The sequence below is a fragment of the Rhipicephalus sanguineus genome, chromosome 1 (genome assembly GCF_013339695.2).
Source record: "Rhipicephalus sanguineus isolate Rsan-2018 chromosome 1, BIME_Rsan_1.4, whole genome shotgun sequence".
In the NCBI taxonomy this organism is placed as follows: Eukaryota; Metazoa; Arthropoda; class Arachnida; order Ixodida; family Ixodidae; genus Rhipicephalus; species Rhipicephalus sanguineus.
The window spans coordinates 298,380,747-298,396,768 of record NC_051176.1 but is presented as its reverse complement, the minus strand read 5'-3'; the positions used below and the strand labels follow the sequence as shown (position 1 = coordinate 298,396,768).

At 47.2% G+C, this 16,022-nt stretch overlaps 1 protein-coding gene across 1 annotated transcript; it reads right to left on the bottom strand.

Annotated features, from left to right (window-relative positions):
• Positions 1–9,576: 9,576 nt before the first annotated feature.
• Positions 9,577–15,825, bottom strand: LOC119388331 (uncharacterized). Its single transcript, XM_037656039.2, has 2 exons — positions 15,408–15,825; positions 9,577–10,565 (listed from the first exon to the last, which is right to left on the bottom strand). The coding sequence occupies exons 1-2, from the start codon at positions 15,471–15,473 to the stop codon at positions 10,224–10,226; spliced, it is 408 nt and encodes a 135-aa protein (XP_037511967.1). The 5' UTR covers positions 15,474–15,825; the 3' UTR covers positions 9,577–10,223.
• Between the last annotated feature and the right edge of the window lie 197 nt (positions 15,826–16,022).

Below are 16,022 nucleotides of genomic sequence, written 5' to 3'. Positions count from 1 at the left end.
ACATAAACAGCGTTTTAAAGCCAACAAAATTTGGAATATAACCGGCCTTATACAGCACAGCGAAACCTTGCGTCGCGCGTCTTTGCGCCCGTAAACTCCTTTCGTCACCTTATGACTGATGCAGAAGCGCTTCGGCGACGCACTAGCGGAGCCCGTTTGACCTTCACTCCTATTCTACCACTGTGCCGCCGGCTCTCTTTCAAGATTCCCTAGTATCCAGCATCCGAGATTACCTAGAGAAGTTTCTCTTAACTTGGATGCCGAGCAATAGTGGCCCGAAGGTGGCACAACACACTTCGTCGAAAGGTGCTTCTGTCTCAGCCTCGCGTGATCATTTTGCTCGTATTTGAGGTAGTATTGCGCTGCGGCGTAGTTTGGAGATCATAAAGTAACATTTTAATTGGCATACCTCGCGCCCTCAAGACGCAACATGAAAGAACGAGCTTGATGGCATGTGCTACCACCCAGCTTCAAAAAGAATGTTAGCATAACTTTCGTCATCATCGTTGAAAGGTGCACTTGCTCTACAATGTAGATGAGTTAGCGTTTCTTACCGTTTGATGGCTGAGGACAATAATGATATCGGTTTGCCTTCCGTACTAGCTAATTCCCGTTCGTCGGCAACCGGCCAAGAAAAAGGAGCCGGAAAAGGGTGAAAAGCAAAGCCTCAGAAACGCCTGAAACGTCTTTCACTCCCCTTCCCCCTCCTCCCATGGCGCTGCGCCGGGCTCCCTTATAGATTGCAGAAATGAGCGTCTTTCACAACCTCACGCCACTGTCATCATCCTAATGCCTCCTCGCTCTCACTACGCTCTTGATAGAGGTAGTGCTGCCATCTAGGAGCGGTGAAGCGAATTATTGCATCATGACGCTAAGGAACGCTTCGTGGAGTGTTTCGGTAGTCAGCGCGGCGTATAGGCTCCAACGCGGGGTAGGTCTTCTGCTTCGGCGACACCGCAGTTTCCGCACATGGTTAATATTCCGAGATGGCTTAACCTGCAGTGAAGGCATGGTGACGCCTCCTCGCGTGTGGAGTGCATGGATCAGCAGTATTTATGCGCAGCCTACTGCTATACCCGTCACGGCGGTCTAGTGGTTATGGTGCTCGACTGCTGACCCGAAGGTCGCGAGATCGAATCCCGGCTCGGCGGCGGCATTTTCAATTGAGGCGAAAATACTTGAGGCCCGTGTACTTAGATTTAGGTGCACGTTAAAACAACCTCAAGTGGTCGAAATTTCCGGAGCCCTCCACTACAGCGTCCCTTATAATCATATGGTGGTTTTGGGATGTTAAACCCCATAAATTATTATATTATTAGCCTACTGCTGCGTTTGCTGTGGAACCGAAGAAGAATACTGCTGCGCTAAGTGCCACAGAAAGGAAACGACATCGACGGGAAAGATCTCGTGACAGTGAACATTTCGGTACAGGGAGAAACACGCCAGTGGGAAGCAGAACGCCTTCGAGCGTTGAAAGCATGCACTACGAACTCGACCTCCGGCATGGGTGAAACTGAGCGCATCGCAAGTCAACTGGCTGTCAAAGACACTACGGTGTCGATTAAAATGCTCGTACCTTTGCCGAAGTCTCGCCAGCAAAGCGTTGCGGGCCAAGCAAACCTACGAGACAACCACGCAAATTATATGCCTTTCGCTGCAGCGGACGGCGAGCCAGGTGTTGCCTGAGTTACCACAAGGGGTTAGTCGTTGGGATGGAGATCTGACACTAGGCGTCGGCGTAAGTGCATTCACGTCAAACAGCGTCAAATAACAACAGGCATAGTGCAAACTTGTGCTGTTATAATTCTTATTTCTTGATACGTCTGTTAGTGCTCATAAATATTATTTCTTGATACGTACTTCAAGCAAAGCTACCAGAGTTTATCACATCTAGCACTGAGGACGACAATCATGCACTCTTGAGGACAAAAATAAATGGTCAGACAACGAGATCATATCTGGAATTTTATTGCCTGAACGTGGCTGTTGCCGACAGTTCGTGTAGATATCGAACAATAAGTGTAGTTCAGCAATAACAGAAGACGACGAAAGAAACATGGGGACCGAGAGCAGCAGAGGTGAGTGAGACACCAAGCGACGCCAGCGCTGTCCGCTCGCCGTGCCGACGGCTCAGCAGGGGGCTGCGGTCGCTGATATGTCACCGCGTGGCTCTATATGCACAGGGTGTGCGCGTGCTCCAGTCAGCGCGCAGCTTGCATCGTAGAAAAAGGGACAGTTAGCTACTTTGATTGGAAAAGGGCTGCCTCACGGACCATGCACGCTGACACATGTCGGCGCCGGGCGAGGCGCAACGTTTCCCCGCGACCAGCGTAGCCGCTTCACGACTTCACTGCGCGAAATTATTAGAAGCTTCAAGCGCTCTGAAAAGAAGCATACTTAGATAGAAACTGGCCAAATGCAAAGTCGACAGCACCGCGCACAAGCTAACGCAGTTTCATCGTGCAACATGTATCGCGAGGGAAAGGGTAACAAACACCTAGTCGACAAAACAAGTGCTGCAGTTTTATTCACTTGTTAAGTAAACCTGCTGAGTATGATGCATGCATTTTTGTAGAAATGATATAAAAACATACAAACACCTGCCAGATAGTGTTTCATCCTGTCGACGTCTAAGTCCCTGTTAGGCGTAAATATATACTGCCAGAAATGATATGCCAGCAAGGAGCCCAGCCTGCAATTGGCTTGTGTATAGCAATATATTATCCTTACACATCGGAGCATGCTGGGCGACAAGCTGTCCTTATTAACTTGTACTGAAAAAGCTATAGATATAGAGTATATTCGCGGCTAATATTTCATTATCACACGAAATAAATAGGTGAACATATGTGAACTCTCAAGTGATTTCTCCATGTTCTGCAGTCGAATGTCTGAGGCCTGCATGCACCCACCTTTCGTCAGTCTTTTTTCCCCTCGCTATGATACGCTAGAACGAAAAACTACTGCTTGTGAGGCACAGTAATGTGAGAAACGTTGTATGGCGTGAATCAAGCGATTCACGTCGACGGTCAATGTGGACTTGCCGCCGCGTGCTAATATCACCGGTGTTTATAGCACGCGCACAGATTGTTGCATTTTTGCCAATGCGTAGCGGTTAGCCTACACGAGCTTTTTCCCTGGCTGCACAGACAAAATGAAATTGCGCTTGACACGTTTATTAAGTTAATTAGCCCGCGTCAGCAGGTCAAATGTCAATGTGACTACGCCATCACGCAGTAGGCGTATACTGCATCTTTCATTTCGTGAACTTCATTTTCGGAGGTATTTAAACCAATTACAGAGAACGTTAGCTGCCGTGTAATTTCGATGCAGACCACCAGAATTAATCTGCCTATGCGATAATTTCGTTCTTACACCTCCACAATGCGATGTAAAGACGATTCAGGCTGTAAGAATGGAATCACACCAACGCAGAAATCACTCGTCTTCCACGGAATGAGGGTGTGATAGCTTAAACCTGCTTGTAAGAGGAATTAGTCGTTCGGGCATATTGTTCATAAAACAGAGCGATGTACAGGGCGGCTGAAGGAACGTAACAGTGCGCATGACTCAAGGCTAAATGATAGCCTTGTTGCCATCTGTCAGCACATTTAGGAACATTTACACAAGAATCAGTAGTGCGAGTAGACAAGGTAAGTGACTGATCAAGGGAGCGAAAAGTGTCAAAAAACTGGTTTTTCACGAGTACACGTGGCCCGCTACTGCCGAAAGTGGCCATATAGCTCAATGACTTCGTGTAATCGGAATGCGACAATCGACTTCTATGAAATGGTCTTGCGTTCTTACTTGTTTCCTGTTTTATAGCTCTTCACGCACACGTCTAACCAGAAAGACCCCGGCGAAGCAGCTTCTTTACGCCTAGGGCCAGCGCGTTGCGTATGACGCTGATTTTGTGGCCGAAAATTTACTAATCTGCGCACTAAGTTCATTGTATGCAAGTACGTGCAAATCGTCTAAAGTTACATATCATGCAGGAAGAACAATTTGCGAAGAAAATGCCGTATGAATTGGAAAGTTATACGAGTTCAATCAAGTACGGAGAGTCCGTATGTAGTATGTAGCAATATGTCTCGCCGCAAGGACGATGTACAGGTTGAATATACACCAGGGAAGTAGAAATACAATAACATCGGGGTTAAGGCTGCTGTCCATGACCGTGACTGAGTGGTTTCAACAGCTTCAATGTTCTGTGAAGGTGAAGCCAGTAAGGTAATATATAATAATTGTTGGTATTTTACGTCCCAAAAGAAAGCCAGTAAAATGAAGCTCGCCTAGAAATTTGGAGCTCTCTAGACGGCGAAGTAGCAGTATCATAACTTTGCAACATGCGCAGTTACTCAGAAATGAAAGGAAATAAAGGCAAAGAATCCGTGCAAACCACCGTTTCTCGTGGCTGCATCTTGGTCAGAGGTTTCCTTCAGTTTCAGTCATTTCTCATCCGTCGCGCCTAGCGGCTTATCCCAGAAATAGCAAGTGGCAAGTGGCGCGGCTTCACGCAAACCGATCACGAAGAACAAAAGGAATGGGGTATGAAAAGCGTCACTACAAAATACGGCCATTTAGGCATGTGCTCACTTTTGGGGGAAGGCGCAATTTTTCACGCGAGTGATACATTGGTTAAGCACTAGTGCTGGGTTACGTAGAATCTTGTAAAAGCACTACGGGTGTACGATAGTGGCGACCATGTGTTAGTGCCCCGTGTGTATCCGTAGGGTGGCATTAGATTCATATTACCATTACAATTTTTTTCTGACAAAGCTAAACCTTCGTTATTATCGAAAGTGACTACATCAGATTCGATGCATATTTCGTAAGAATTTGCTTATTCAACGGAAACAAGTACGAGGGCCATTCAAAAGGTAAGGGCCGTTTGCTAGTATTTAAATATTTACACGGCAGAATGAAGACTTATTTGTGCAGCGCCATCTGTTAATTCTTCGCGAAGGTACCGAAGCTATTGTGTATGACTCAGTAGTCGTCTCCTCGTCGGGGAATGCAAACGACAATGTCTTCGAAAATCGTTGCTCGCGCCTGTTGTGAAGTGCGAGCTGTAATTTGATTCTTGCTTGCAAAAGGATCCTCAGCGTCTCGGATTTATGCGGAGTTGTGCCTAGTATATGGACATGAAGTGATGAGTGAAGGAAAGGTCATAAAATAGCGACGAGACTTCACAATTGGCCGCACAAATGTGCACGACGAAGAGCGGAGTGGAAGGGCCAGAATCCAGACCAATGAAACTGTTCAACAAGTGGACCGGGAATTACGATTAGATCGACGACTGACCGTTGGTCGTCTGTCGGGTGAATTTCCCTATGTCAGCCGCATTACAATTTGCACGATTGTAACTGAAAGCTCAGATATCACGAAGTGTGTGCAAGGTGGGTACTAAAAATGCTTACCGACCAACTCAAACAGCAAAGAATTCCCAGGCGGCGAACTTCTATGCAGAGGGACTAAAGAAACTGGTACTGCGGTACGAAAAATGCTTAGAATTTAACGGTGATTATGCACAAAAGCGAAGTAGCTTTGTGCTAAACTAAACCAGCCAATAAAAAGTTTTTACTAACGAATATTTATTTTTTGGGGACCAAACGGCCCTTACTTTTTGAATAACCCTCGTACAAATCGTCAGCCATCGCTCATACAAATCGCTGGCCATGATAAACCTAGGTACGTTCGCTAGTATTAATGACTGCGCATACTATCGCTGAAATAGGAACTTGTACAGCGATACAGCCACTTAAAGCAAACCGCCGCCGCTCTTTTGCGTCCTCGACCACGTGACGAACATAATCCCGGAAGTTTTGCGGGTGTTCAACGCAGTGAAGCGTTTCGTAAGAGCCTTTTTTGGGCTAGTTAGCGAAATGTAGCTTTTAAAGTAGCACTAACACGATAATAATAATATCTGGGGTTTAACGTCCCAAAACCACGATATGATTATGAGAGACGCCGTAGTGGAGGGCTCCGGAAATTTCGACCACCTGGGGTTCTTTAACGTGCACCTAAATCTAAGTACACGGGCCTCAAACATTTTTGCCTCCATCGAAAATGCAGCCGCCGCGGCTGGGATTTGATCCCGCGACCTTCGGGTCAGCAGCCGAGTGCCATAACCACTAGACCACCGTGGCGGGGCGCGATATTTTTATGCTTTATATGCTCTTTTCTTGCGTTGAATGAAGTTTCGGTACCTCAAAAAGGAAAGAAAAATGCTGTCATGCCTCAGAGCTACCTCAATGATTTAATGTAAGAGATTTTTCTTCGGTGAGTCTCGGTTTTGTTTTCGGAGCGCGTACTCCATCGTGACGTCATAACCCAAAAGGAGATCACGTGAGAGTGGTTCATTGGAGCGTTCTGACACTCGCTCCGGCACGCTCGGTCGCCTTTACGCTCACCATCGTTTTCTCAACGAGTAGTTGCGTACGAAGTGATTGATCGAGCTGGAGCGATCGTCTAAACACCGCAACGTGCGGTTCACACATTATCACTTTCTGGGTCATGATGCCACGATAGACACCCGCGAAAACATAACCCAAGGACTGACCGAATAAAAGCTTTTATATTATTTAGGGCAGTTCTGCAAGCTTCACGGTATTTTATTTATGGTTTTGAAGTCCCGGACCTTCATTAGACACTGAAAATGAAAAGTCGAAAAAAGAAACCCCACAAACATGTCAGCACCCTTTAAAAAACAGTGATAATTAACCCACACATGCAGACAAAAATGGACGAGACAAGATGAGGTCATATGGGCTAGACAGCGCTCCACGCGGGGACATAAATCAACACGCGGTATGGCACACTTTATGCTAGCTTATGCTCACATACGTCATAGCTGCTGCCTGTCTGGCTGCTGCCGTTTAGGTTCTTCAATAAAATGCAAGTGAGAGCAGTTACAGCCTTCTTCACACACACGATCGAGCCGTCTGGAATATTTGTTTGAGCTGTCTAATGCTGAAATTTACAGCGCTGCAAGAACGAAGCAGGAAATACACGCGAACAAGCTCCATCAGCAGAACTTACAGATAACATGGCAACGTGAGTTTTGAGAGACACGAGGCAAGGTAATCAATTTCTGAACTTCGGAGTAAGACAAAAGGCCGTGCAACACACGTGTCACCTGCCCTATTTATGTAGAATGCCTCCGCTATCTAACGAGCAGCTTTCTGCGTGTATTTCGATAGAGAGTGTTAGAATTGAGGACCCAAGAGGAGTGGGGAACCAAGACATTTGCGAGCCGCAAAAGAGCGTGCGCAGAACCTAAACCAGTCTTGGGTGTTCGCGTTCGCGTTGACCCATTAATAAAAAATCGAAAACTAACGTGGATCTCCAAGGCGTCCGCACTGTGGCCCGCGTCTTGCATATTATTAGACTCCCCAAGTGTGGCGTCCCGTGCATTTCTCTCTGCGTCAATTGCGTTTGGCCCAGTTCTCAAACTTTGCTACACCTCCGAACTCAAGAGCAGTCCGCCCAACGCAGCCTGGGGACCCAGTGTCTTCGGTCCCCAATTCTAAAACTCTCTCATAGCTTGGCTTCTAAAAGTTCCGGAGTGCAGTCGCAATCCTCAAAGTGCAGAGATAGATCCTTAGAAAGTCTTAGAGATCATAAGCCTTTCTTGTAGGGCCTACTGTAAGGATTGCAGCTGCGCTTCAGTGTATATATATATATATATATATATATATATATATATATATATATATATATATATATATATATATATATATATATATATATATATATATATATATATATATATATAATTCTTTCAGTCAAAATACCGCTGACAGTCAGCGTTTGTTCGCTAGCCTTTCTGCTTTGTCCTTGTAGTTTCACGCTGTAAACTTCAATATGTGTTACCGACGTGCCCAACATACCGTCCTTTTGTGATATGCATCTGCCACTGAAAGCTTAGTGAAACGGGAGGCTTCTCGGGGCTTCTCGATGCTGTGCGAATCATGGCGGTGCACTGGCAATATAAACCATGCCTTCATTTCACAACCTGGCGATCAGTGAGAGCAGCACAAGCAGTGCACACCGACAGGTGCCACGGGTGACAGCACTGGTGGCATTGTTCCATGTCTCACAGGCATTGTTCCATGTCTTGATTGGTGGCGTTCTCTGGTAGACGACGCTACCCTTTCTTTATATACCGGTACTCGACGATTCCAAACGGCCTCGAGATCGCACTGGTCCTGCACTTCATACAGAGTCGAAAACTGTGCGCACTGTTCGCGCTGCTTTGCATATGTATCCAAGAGGGCCACGTATGGCACAGAGAATCCGCTGAGCGAGCCCTTATGATGGATATATAAGAAACTAAGTACAGTAAACAGCTTGCACGTAAAATGTTCCTAACTCTATGCAGTAGCTAGTGAATGGCATATTTTATGCGCTGAATTACACCAGCAGGTTTCATTGGCGAAGGAGTCTTTCAGCGGCCTTCAGGGAACGTAAGGGCTATATCAGTTCGGAAGTGTTGTTGGTAGGGCAACGCAGCGCCTTCTTTAGGCGATTAGAGGTTCTGTGTGCCATGGACGAAATGGTGGTGGGAAGTGGTATGCAATATGCCGTTAAGTGGAAGCGATATGGCAGTTACTTTGAGCAAATGTGACTTGTTCGGAAGCGTTTGCAAGGTATGCGAGTCTGTCGGAGGCAATTATTTTGAAGGAAGTTGCTACACTTTCCCGGATTGTACGGTGCACATGAGGGTCACTAGTGCTGAAACATCATATTCTGTCTAAGGCTCGTCCGGAGAGTTGCCAGTACTAGAAGGCTATCGAAATGGAATCAATAAAAAAAGTAGGTATAGAATTACAAAAAGCTGGTACGCTGTGGTACAACTTGATAAGCACCAATATTTGCGTTAAACGTAGAGTCTTGGCCTATCAGGATTCAAAGGATTCGTCCACATTGGCCATTACACAACTATCGTCTTTTGATCATATACATGAGCCTTCGTTACCAGTTCCACAGCCTAGAGAGGCGCGTCACGCAAGAAACAGAAAAATGGTTCCTCCCAAGCATCACCCTATCCGTACGGACGCGAGGTTACTATAAGATGTAAAAATTGCCTTTGTACTACAATCTCAAGGCGAGACGTGCTTCTCATGACAATGGTCAAATCGCTTCAAGATTTTGCTCCGACAGTAAACACTCAAGCTAAACTTTTGCCTCTGACTTGCACGTCTGTAGTATATACACCGTTCGAAGTGCGCCACCAACAGTCACAGCTACATACAGGAACACGTCATCGGTGTCAGACCATTGGAGTAATTCAGGACCAGTTGCACAAACGCCACTCAACAATGACGTGAGGTTATCTGCAGGTTTGGCAGGCACTGAACCATCTCTGTTCGGGTTAGTATGTGGACGGGACGCTAAACTCACCATGTTCCACATTTCTTGAGGTTCAGCTTTCATATCACGCGTCTGTGCAGAATACGTTCATGCATATCTTAACATTTAAGATGGGCTTAGCTAGTGCAACCGGAGCTTAAAAGTCGAGCGAACCATAGTTCATAGCCTTTTTGTACTGGCATAGGCCGCGGGTTCATTCACAATGACGTTTGCGGACACGGCAGACGCGTCGCCATTTACAGCGCCTCAGTGGTAATAAACGAAATGAATATACGCAACAAGTATTCGGATCTCCTACAGGCGTTGCAAACTAGAACGAGAGTTCATTCAGTGAGATTGGCGATGGAAGCGTTGAACCTGCTGTTGCTGCTACGTTATGAGCTCCACCATTTCGTGTAAGCAAGGCACTCTTTGACGAGGAACACTTCTCTACGCTGCATACGTGAGTCGTCTGCGCGGGCTGACACCGCCAAACCGATTCCGCAAACGTCAGTGTGAATGACGCTTTAGGCCACAGGCGGATCGGACGATTCGTGCGTTGAGGACGAGGTGCTTGGCAACGTTTCAGTGGCTGCTGGCGACTGGCTGGTTGCCAGAGACTGGGCATCGTGCAATGGCTCGGCATCCGGCAAACATTCGCAGTCTTGTGCCACTGGAGCAGAGGAATTCAGTCCTTCAAGATCCTCTACGGAGGGCTCCACAAAGGTGACAGTCTTGGCACCATCAGCCTCGGAGCGCAGCACGCACAGCATCACCACCTTATTGGAGGCGGACTCGTCCTCTTGCAGGCGCTGAGGCGCAAATGAGCGGTTCTCCGTGAAAAGTGACTTGCATAGCTCAACGGCCGCCTAGCTGGAACTGAGCCGCGAGCACGACGTCAGCTGCCCCAGAAAGGATCCTCGGTCTTGACGCGAGCGTTCAGCGGCGCGGCGGCCGGCCAGTGCGTACAGCGCCACGAAGAGCAGACCGAGCAGGCCTAGGCCAAGAAAAACTATGCCATCCTCGCGCACATAGCGTGGCGTGTGCTGCGCCAGCACGGAGCCGGCACCTAGCAGGCCGGCGCAGAATACCACTGACGTCGCATAGATGCAACAGCAGCCGAGGCGCGTCGAGCGCACCACGCTGTCCCAGCTCACGAAGACCAGGCCACAGCAGCCGCCTAGGGCGAAAAGCACGGCGCCCAGGAAGACCTGCGAGCCGGAATGGTCAAACGGCACGTATGCACTTTTCCCACACCTGCATCATAATATACACAAGTGCACAGGCGAAATAACTGTAAGCTCTGCTCCCTTTTTAGCCAATACTTCGCTTTTTGACCTTTAGAAATTGCCAGCAAGCGAACACAAAGCTGACGGTTTGTTTAGGGAAAATTGTGCTCTTTGACGAACACTGGGTTTCTTTCATCTCACTGACCATAAAACGATTTTTTTAGAAGAGGCGCAGGGTATCACGCCTTCTTCGTGAAGTGAATCTTACATCATGATGTTTTCTTTCTTTTGTTAGCATACGACGAACGATTTCAATGGCTGACGACAGCACAGTGACTCCAGCTTTGTTTCCAAAGTTTGCCGAGCGCATTCACCGGTGACTCACCCTGTTTCTGCGGGGTTGCCCTTAACTGTACGACGTTTGAGTTTGTGGACTGTTTTCGTTCAGTAAGTTATGTCTGTATGTTGGCCAGTGTTGTGACTCGAATCAGACCAGGATCTCTTTAGGCATAGCGATGAGTATGGTCGAGACAAGTAACGAAAAAGAACATATTTATTTACGTGCTGAAGCAAGTAGCATAAAGTGGGGGCCCTCTAAGACACACTGATCAAATGGAGCGTAGTTCCCGTGTTCCTATACGAGGCAAATCGGTAACATTTTTCCGACATCCGTTCGTCGAATCGGTTTAATGCGTAAGGATCCTCTGGCAAGCACCCCTGGCAAAATCGTGTCAAAATCGTGTCGGCAATGTAACGCCTTGTAATTGGAAAAGCATTTCATAATCTGACAATATATTATATTGTAAAGTTTGAGCAATGAAAATTGCTCTGACTTTCCAATTTAATGGAAATGGCATAATTGTCATAATGTGCATAATTGGCGACTTTAAAGTGAACCATCAAAAAAAAAAAAGAAATTTCCCATAGGAATACATGCTTTATGGAATGCGTCCGATGATGTTCGATGGGACTCGGATCGGTCTGATCGGATCTGATTAGTGTTCTATCGCGCGCGATCTGGTCCTATGAGGTTCGATAAGGGCCGGGTGCAGTTCGGTCAATGGATCAGGTTTACAAGAAGGGGATTTAAACATTCTCGGTTTCAGAAGGTTTATATATGCATTTCAGATTTTAAGCTATTGTACATGTTGTACATATGACGTCACACCACACGTGACACTACACGTCTTGCCATCACTCGGCGCTGCGCACACGTACGGATGCGCCTCGCATCGCGCCATATACTTCACTGACATGGCTGCGTGGGGTACCCCATTGGATGGCGTGCCAGTGCTCATGCATACCTAGCTCACTCCTGTAGCAGAACGCTCGCAAAACGTCCGCAAAACGTTGTAACCACTTCACGCTGACTGTAATGTGAAATGTCAAATTTTTTCACTCTTAATTATCTAACAGATGCTGCATGCATAACTGCGTTATCTCCATTTGGCGCGACGTTATAAATGTGTAAACTCCGGGCTTATTTTTTTTTTAACACGAAAGTGTTTTATGCCGGGGTCCACCAAGCCTTTGATGACGTATTTCCGTCACGGAAGTACGTGAGCAAAATGAACGACATCAGGCGGCAAAGAACAAGCTCCGTTGATAGGAGTCGAACCCACGACCTCTAGGTCCGCGACGATAGCTGGCGGGCGTTTAGACCACTGAGCTACCGGCAAACATATAAAGGAGGTACCATGAACGCGCCTTTTACCTTTCACACTTTCCTGTCACAGTGCTCTGATGGATGATATGAGCGTCCCCTGTGTAACGGGGCTCTGACATGTGTGCCACCAGGCTCAAAGAAACAAAAAAACTTCGCTGCCTCCGCAATTAGCTCCGGCAACGCGCCGTTGGTACGACCGTCCCATTCGGCGCGTTTTCCAATAGGCGAATTGTAATTTCGTCGACGCTTTAACACACCGCGACGTGGCGGCTTTAGCCCAAGCCTCGCTCATAGCATCCATCGATATCGAAAAATAGCTTTCCGACGCTCGCCTGGCTGTCGCACAGCGTCCCCGCTCGCCATGTGAGAATTAACGGCCAGGCTAGAGGGGAGACACGACGCTCGTCGCGTTTCTCTTCACGTTTCACGACGCTTTTAAGGAGTGCATATGGAGTATCAGTGCTCACTATGTGCTTGTTGATGCCATCTTTGCGCGGGATTCACCATATGTGGTGTCCAGGTATATTTTGACAACTTTAGCTGCCGCAAGGGTTAAATCATGATCGTGGGCGTTAGTCCTCGGTAGGAGATGTGCCACTAGGCGTCAACGTGGGTGCTTCCACGATCAAGCGGTGCTATATCTGCCAAACAACAGTAGACACTGTACAAGCCCTCATATACCAATGCACCATAAACAAATACACCAATGCACTATAAACAATCAACTACTTCTGTGACGAAACGTTTCACTTTCGTGTAATACCGATTAATATGACGGAAGGATCATCCATATTTTTTTTCTAATATCTTGGCACTAATTGGGAACTTGTGCAGAAAATTACAGGCCAGATATCTAAAAAACTGTAACCCTGCAAAAGAAAAAAAAAGATGTCGCAGTTCTGTAAACTGCACATGTAGCACGTAAATTGGGTATATAAACTGGTAGCTTACGCGTAACTGTAACGCACGTTTAAGAAGGTTATTGAAAGTTATACTCACAAACTTGGGTCATGCTTCACAGTTGTCTATAACACATCAATATTCCCTGGTTCAGAGGCGTTGCTAGCTTCATTATCGTTATTTGTTACGTCATTTTTTATTATCATTTACGGACTTAAAAAGTTCACTACTTGCTTTTCTGCAATTTCACAAAAAAAAACATGGCTGATCCCTCCGTCATAGGAATCGGTATAACACGAAAGTGAAACGTGTCTTCACAGAAGTTGTGCTTATCGTGTAGTGATATATGAGAGCTTCTACAAGGTCTATTGGTGTTTGGCAGCTATTGCACCGTTTGACGTCGATGCACCCATGTTGACGCTTAGTGGCATGTCTCCATCGCGACGACTGACGCCCATGGTTATGGTTAAACTGTTGTGGTAGCTGATGTTGTGAACATATATTTGGAATCAGCGAATCGTGAATCGCACGTGAAGATGACACCAGCAAACTCATAACACTGGTACCCGATATGCACTTTTTCAAAACGTCGTCAATTAAGGGTAGAAGCGGCACGGTGTGCGCTTACTAGTAATAGGTTACCGACGCCTGTCTTCATGCATACACTACCACACTGCGCTTCAGCAACACAGGTGGCAGAGGTTCGTAGCTTCAGCCGCAAGCGTGTGCGTCCCGCTGGTCTCTGTCTCGCTCCACCAAGGCACGACATTCGCGCGTCGAAATCGTGTCCTTTTTTCAGCGCGTATTGCAGCAGTTTTGTTAGTCGGTGCTCTCGCAATCGAAGCAGTCGGCGGCGGAGAAATTCCGTTGATGCATGTGGAAGCTGCACCACTCCGATGAGCTGGCGCACGCTGACACGAAGCGAAAGGCAAAGAAGGTAACTGCGTCTAGGGTGCCTTGGCGACGGCGACGCCAGCGCAACCAGTGTCCCACGTTGGTATCGAGACGCTTTAACCATGGCCTCCGATATCACGCGCAATCTCGGAGCAAGCGCGAGTAAGTGTCGATCGTGACGCGTTACTTCTTTTCACATCTCACAGACGGCGGCACCGCCCCGCCCCGCTCCGCCTCGCCTACCTACAGCGCCGACAGAAAGCACCGTGCGAAAGAGGATGTGTGAAAGATATAAGGCGCGTTCGTGAAGTGTCCGTCATCTGCCAGGTTGGCTTAGTCGCTTGAGCGTCGGGCGCTTACCGTCGCGGCCGCAAGGTCGTGGGTTCGATTCCCAGCGGCGGGTCTTTTTCTTAGCTTTTTTTCTTTCTCACCCGTTGGCGTCCATTTTATCAACGTCATAACCGTGACGGAAGTACTTGGTGGACCCCGGCATAAAACACTTTCGTGTTAAAAAAATATATATATATAAGAAAACGGACTTACTAAATAAAAAATCCGCTTGCTAGTCACTAGGTTTTAGCTTCCGTTCAACGAACTTCATGAAATTGCATGCAGTGGTTGCCGACATTCATTCCTCTTTTACGTATTTATACAGCAGGTCCTGAGCTAAAGTTTGCTGTCATAACTTGCGGTATATAACCAAAATTTCTCATTGGGCGTAGTCAAGGCCTTTGAAAGCTTGGTAATTTGGGAAATCACTAACATTGTTTCGTATGCATGTAACTTGCGGATACATTTATAAGGTCCGGCTTAATACTGCAGTAGCGGACGCAATATAAGAACCAACACAAAATAAATTTGTACAAGTAAAGTATTACTTCAAAGGCCTATTTTGTTGGCTGAAAAATACCAAATGCTGCTGAAAATGGAACTCCAACTTGCGTTTTTTTAATTTGCTTGTCGAAACTGAGGATCGGTAGGCCGCGGCTTTTATTGTATGTTCTGTTATTTCTGCCCTGTTGACGCAGTCAAATTTTCCGAAACTTACAAGGTTCACAATAAGGTATTTTAATAACACGAACGAATCTTTTCATAAGAATAATCTGTGCCTGAACAGACGCTGCTCATTTTTCAGGAAGGCGTTGCCCCTGTCGTTCGTCATTTGCCGGCTTAACAAGGGCCTCCTCCTAGGTTTAGATTGGGTGTTTAGCTAATTTACAGAAATAGAGCTAACGCAACTTAACGTAATGTTCTTCTTAAGTGTGCCATTAACCGGCCTGACGTTTAATTGTGGTCAATGAACAAGGAAGCTTCGCTAAAGCGCGCTAGGTGGTGGTACGTGTAAACCATGGGGCTTTTCCTACCTGTGTCGGTGTGGGCGGTGCCCAGAGCACGAGCACGGCCACAGCGGCGCCGACCAGCGCCAACATAAAGAGCAGGTAAAGGCCCCGGCAAAAGCGACATGCAGAAGCCGCCCAGAGTCCGTTCGGATGCCCTGCACGGAAGGCTGCTCGGCTGCCTCGACGTCGTCCATGCGGCCAGATGCGGCCGCAGCCGGCGCCTTTCAGGAGCCGGCCGCCTCTGCTGCCACTGGCCGATCCTGGACGGACTCACCTGGGCAAGGCCACGTATGCTATGCTAAAGAAAGTCGAAATTTCTCCCGAAAAGCAAAGCAACCATGTAAATACCGATAGAAAGCGGGCAGTTTCGCGCTACGCTCGAATGTATACCTTTTCTTTTTCACAAGCCATGCTCGACATGGCGGTATTCCGCCGTAATGCTTTGCGACACTCCGTAACATTGGGCGCCTAGTCGTCGATTAAATTGCCCTCACTCTGCGATTTTTTGGTCTCCTGATTAGCCGCTGGTCCCACGTTGGATTCCAGGTCAAGCTGAGTTTTTCTTTAACTGCACAGATTTATTTAGCAAGAAGCCCGTAAGAGTTTCGTTCGTAACCTCTTGTTCTACTACACATTGAA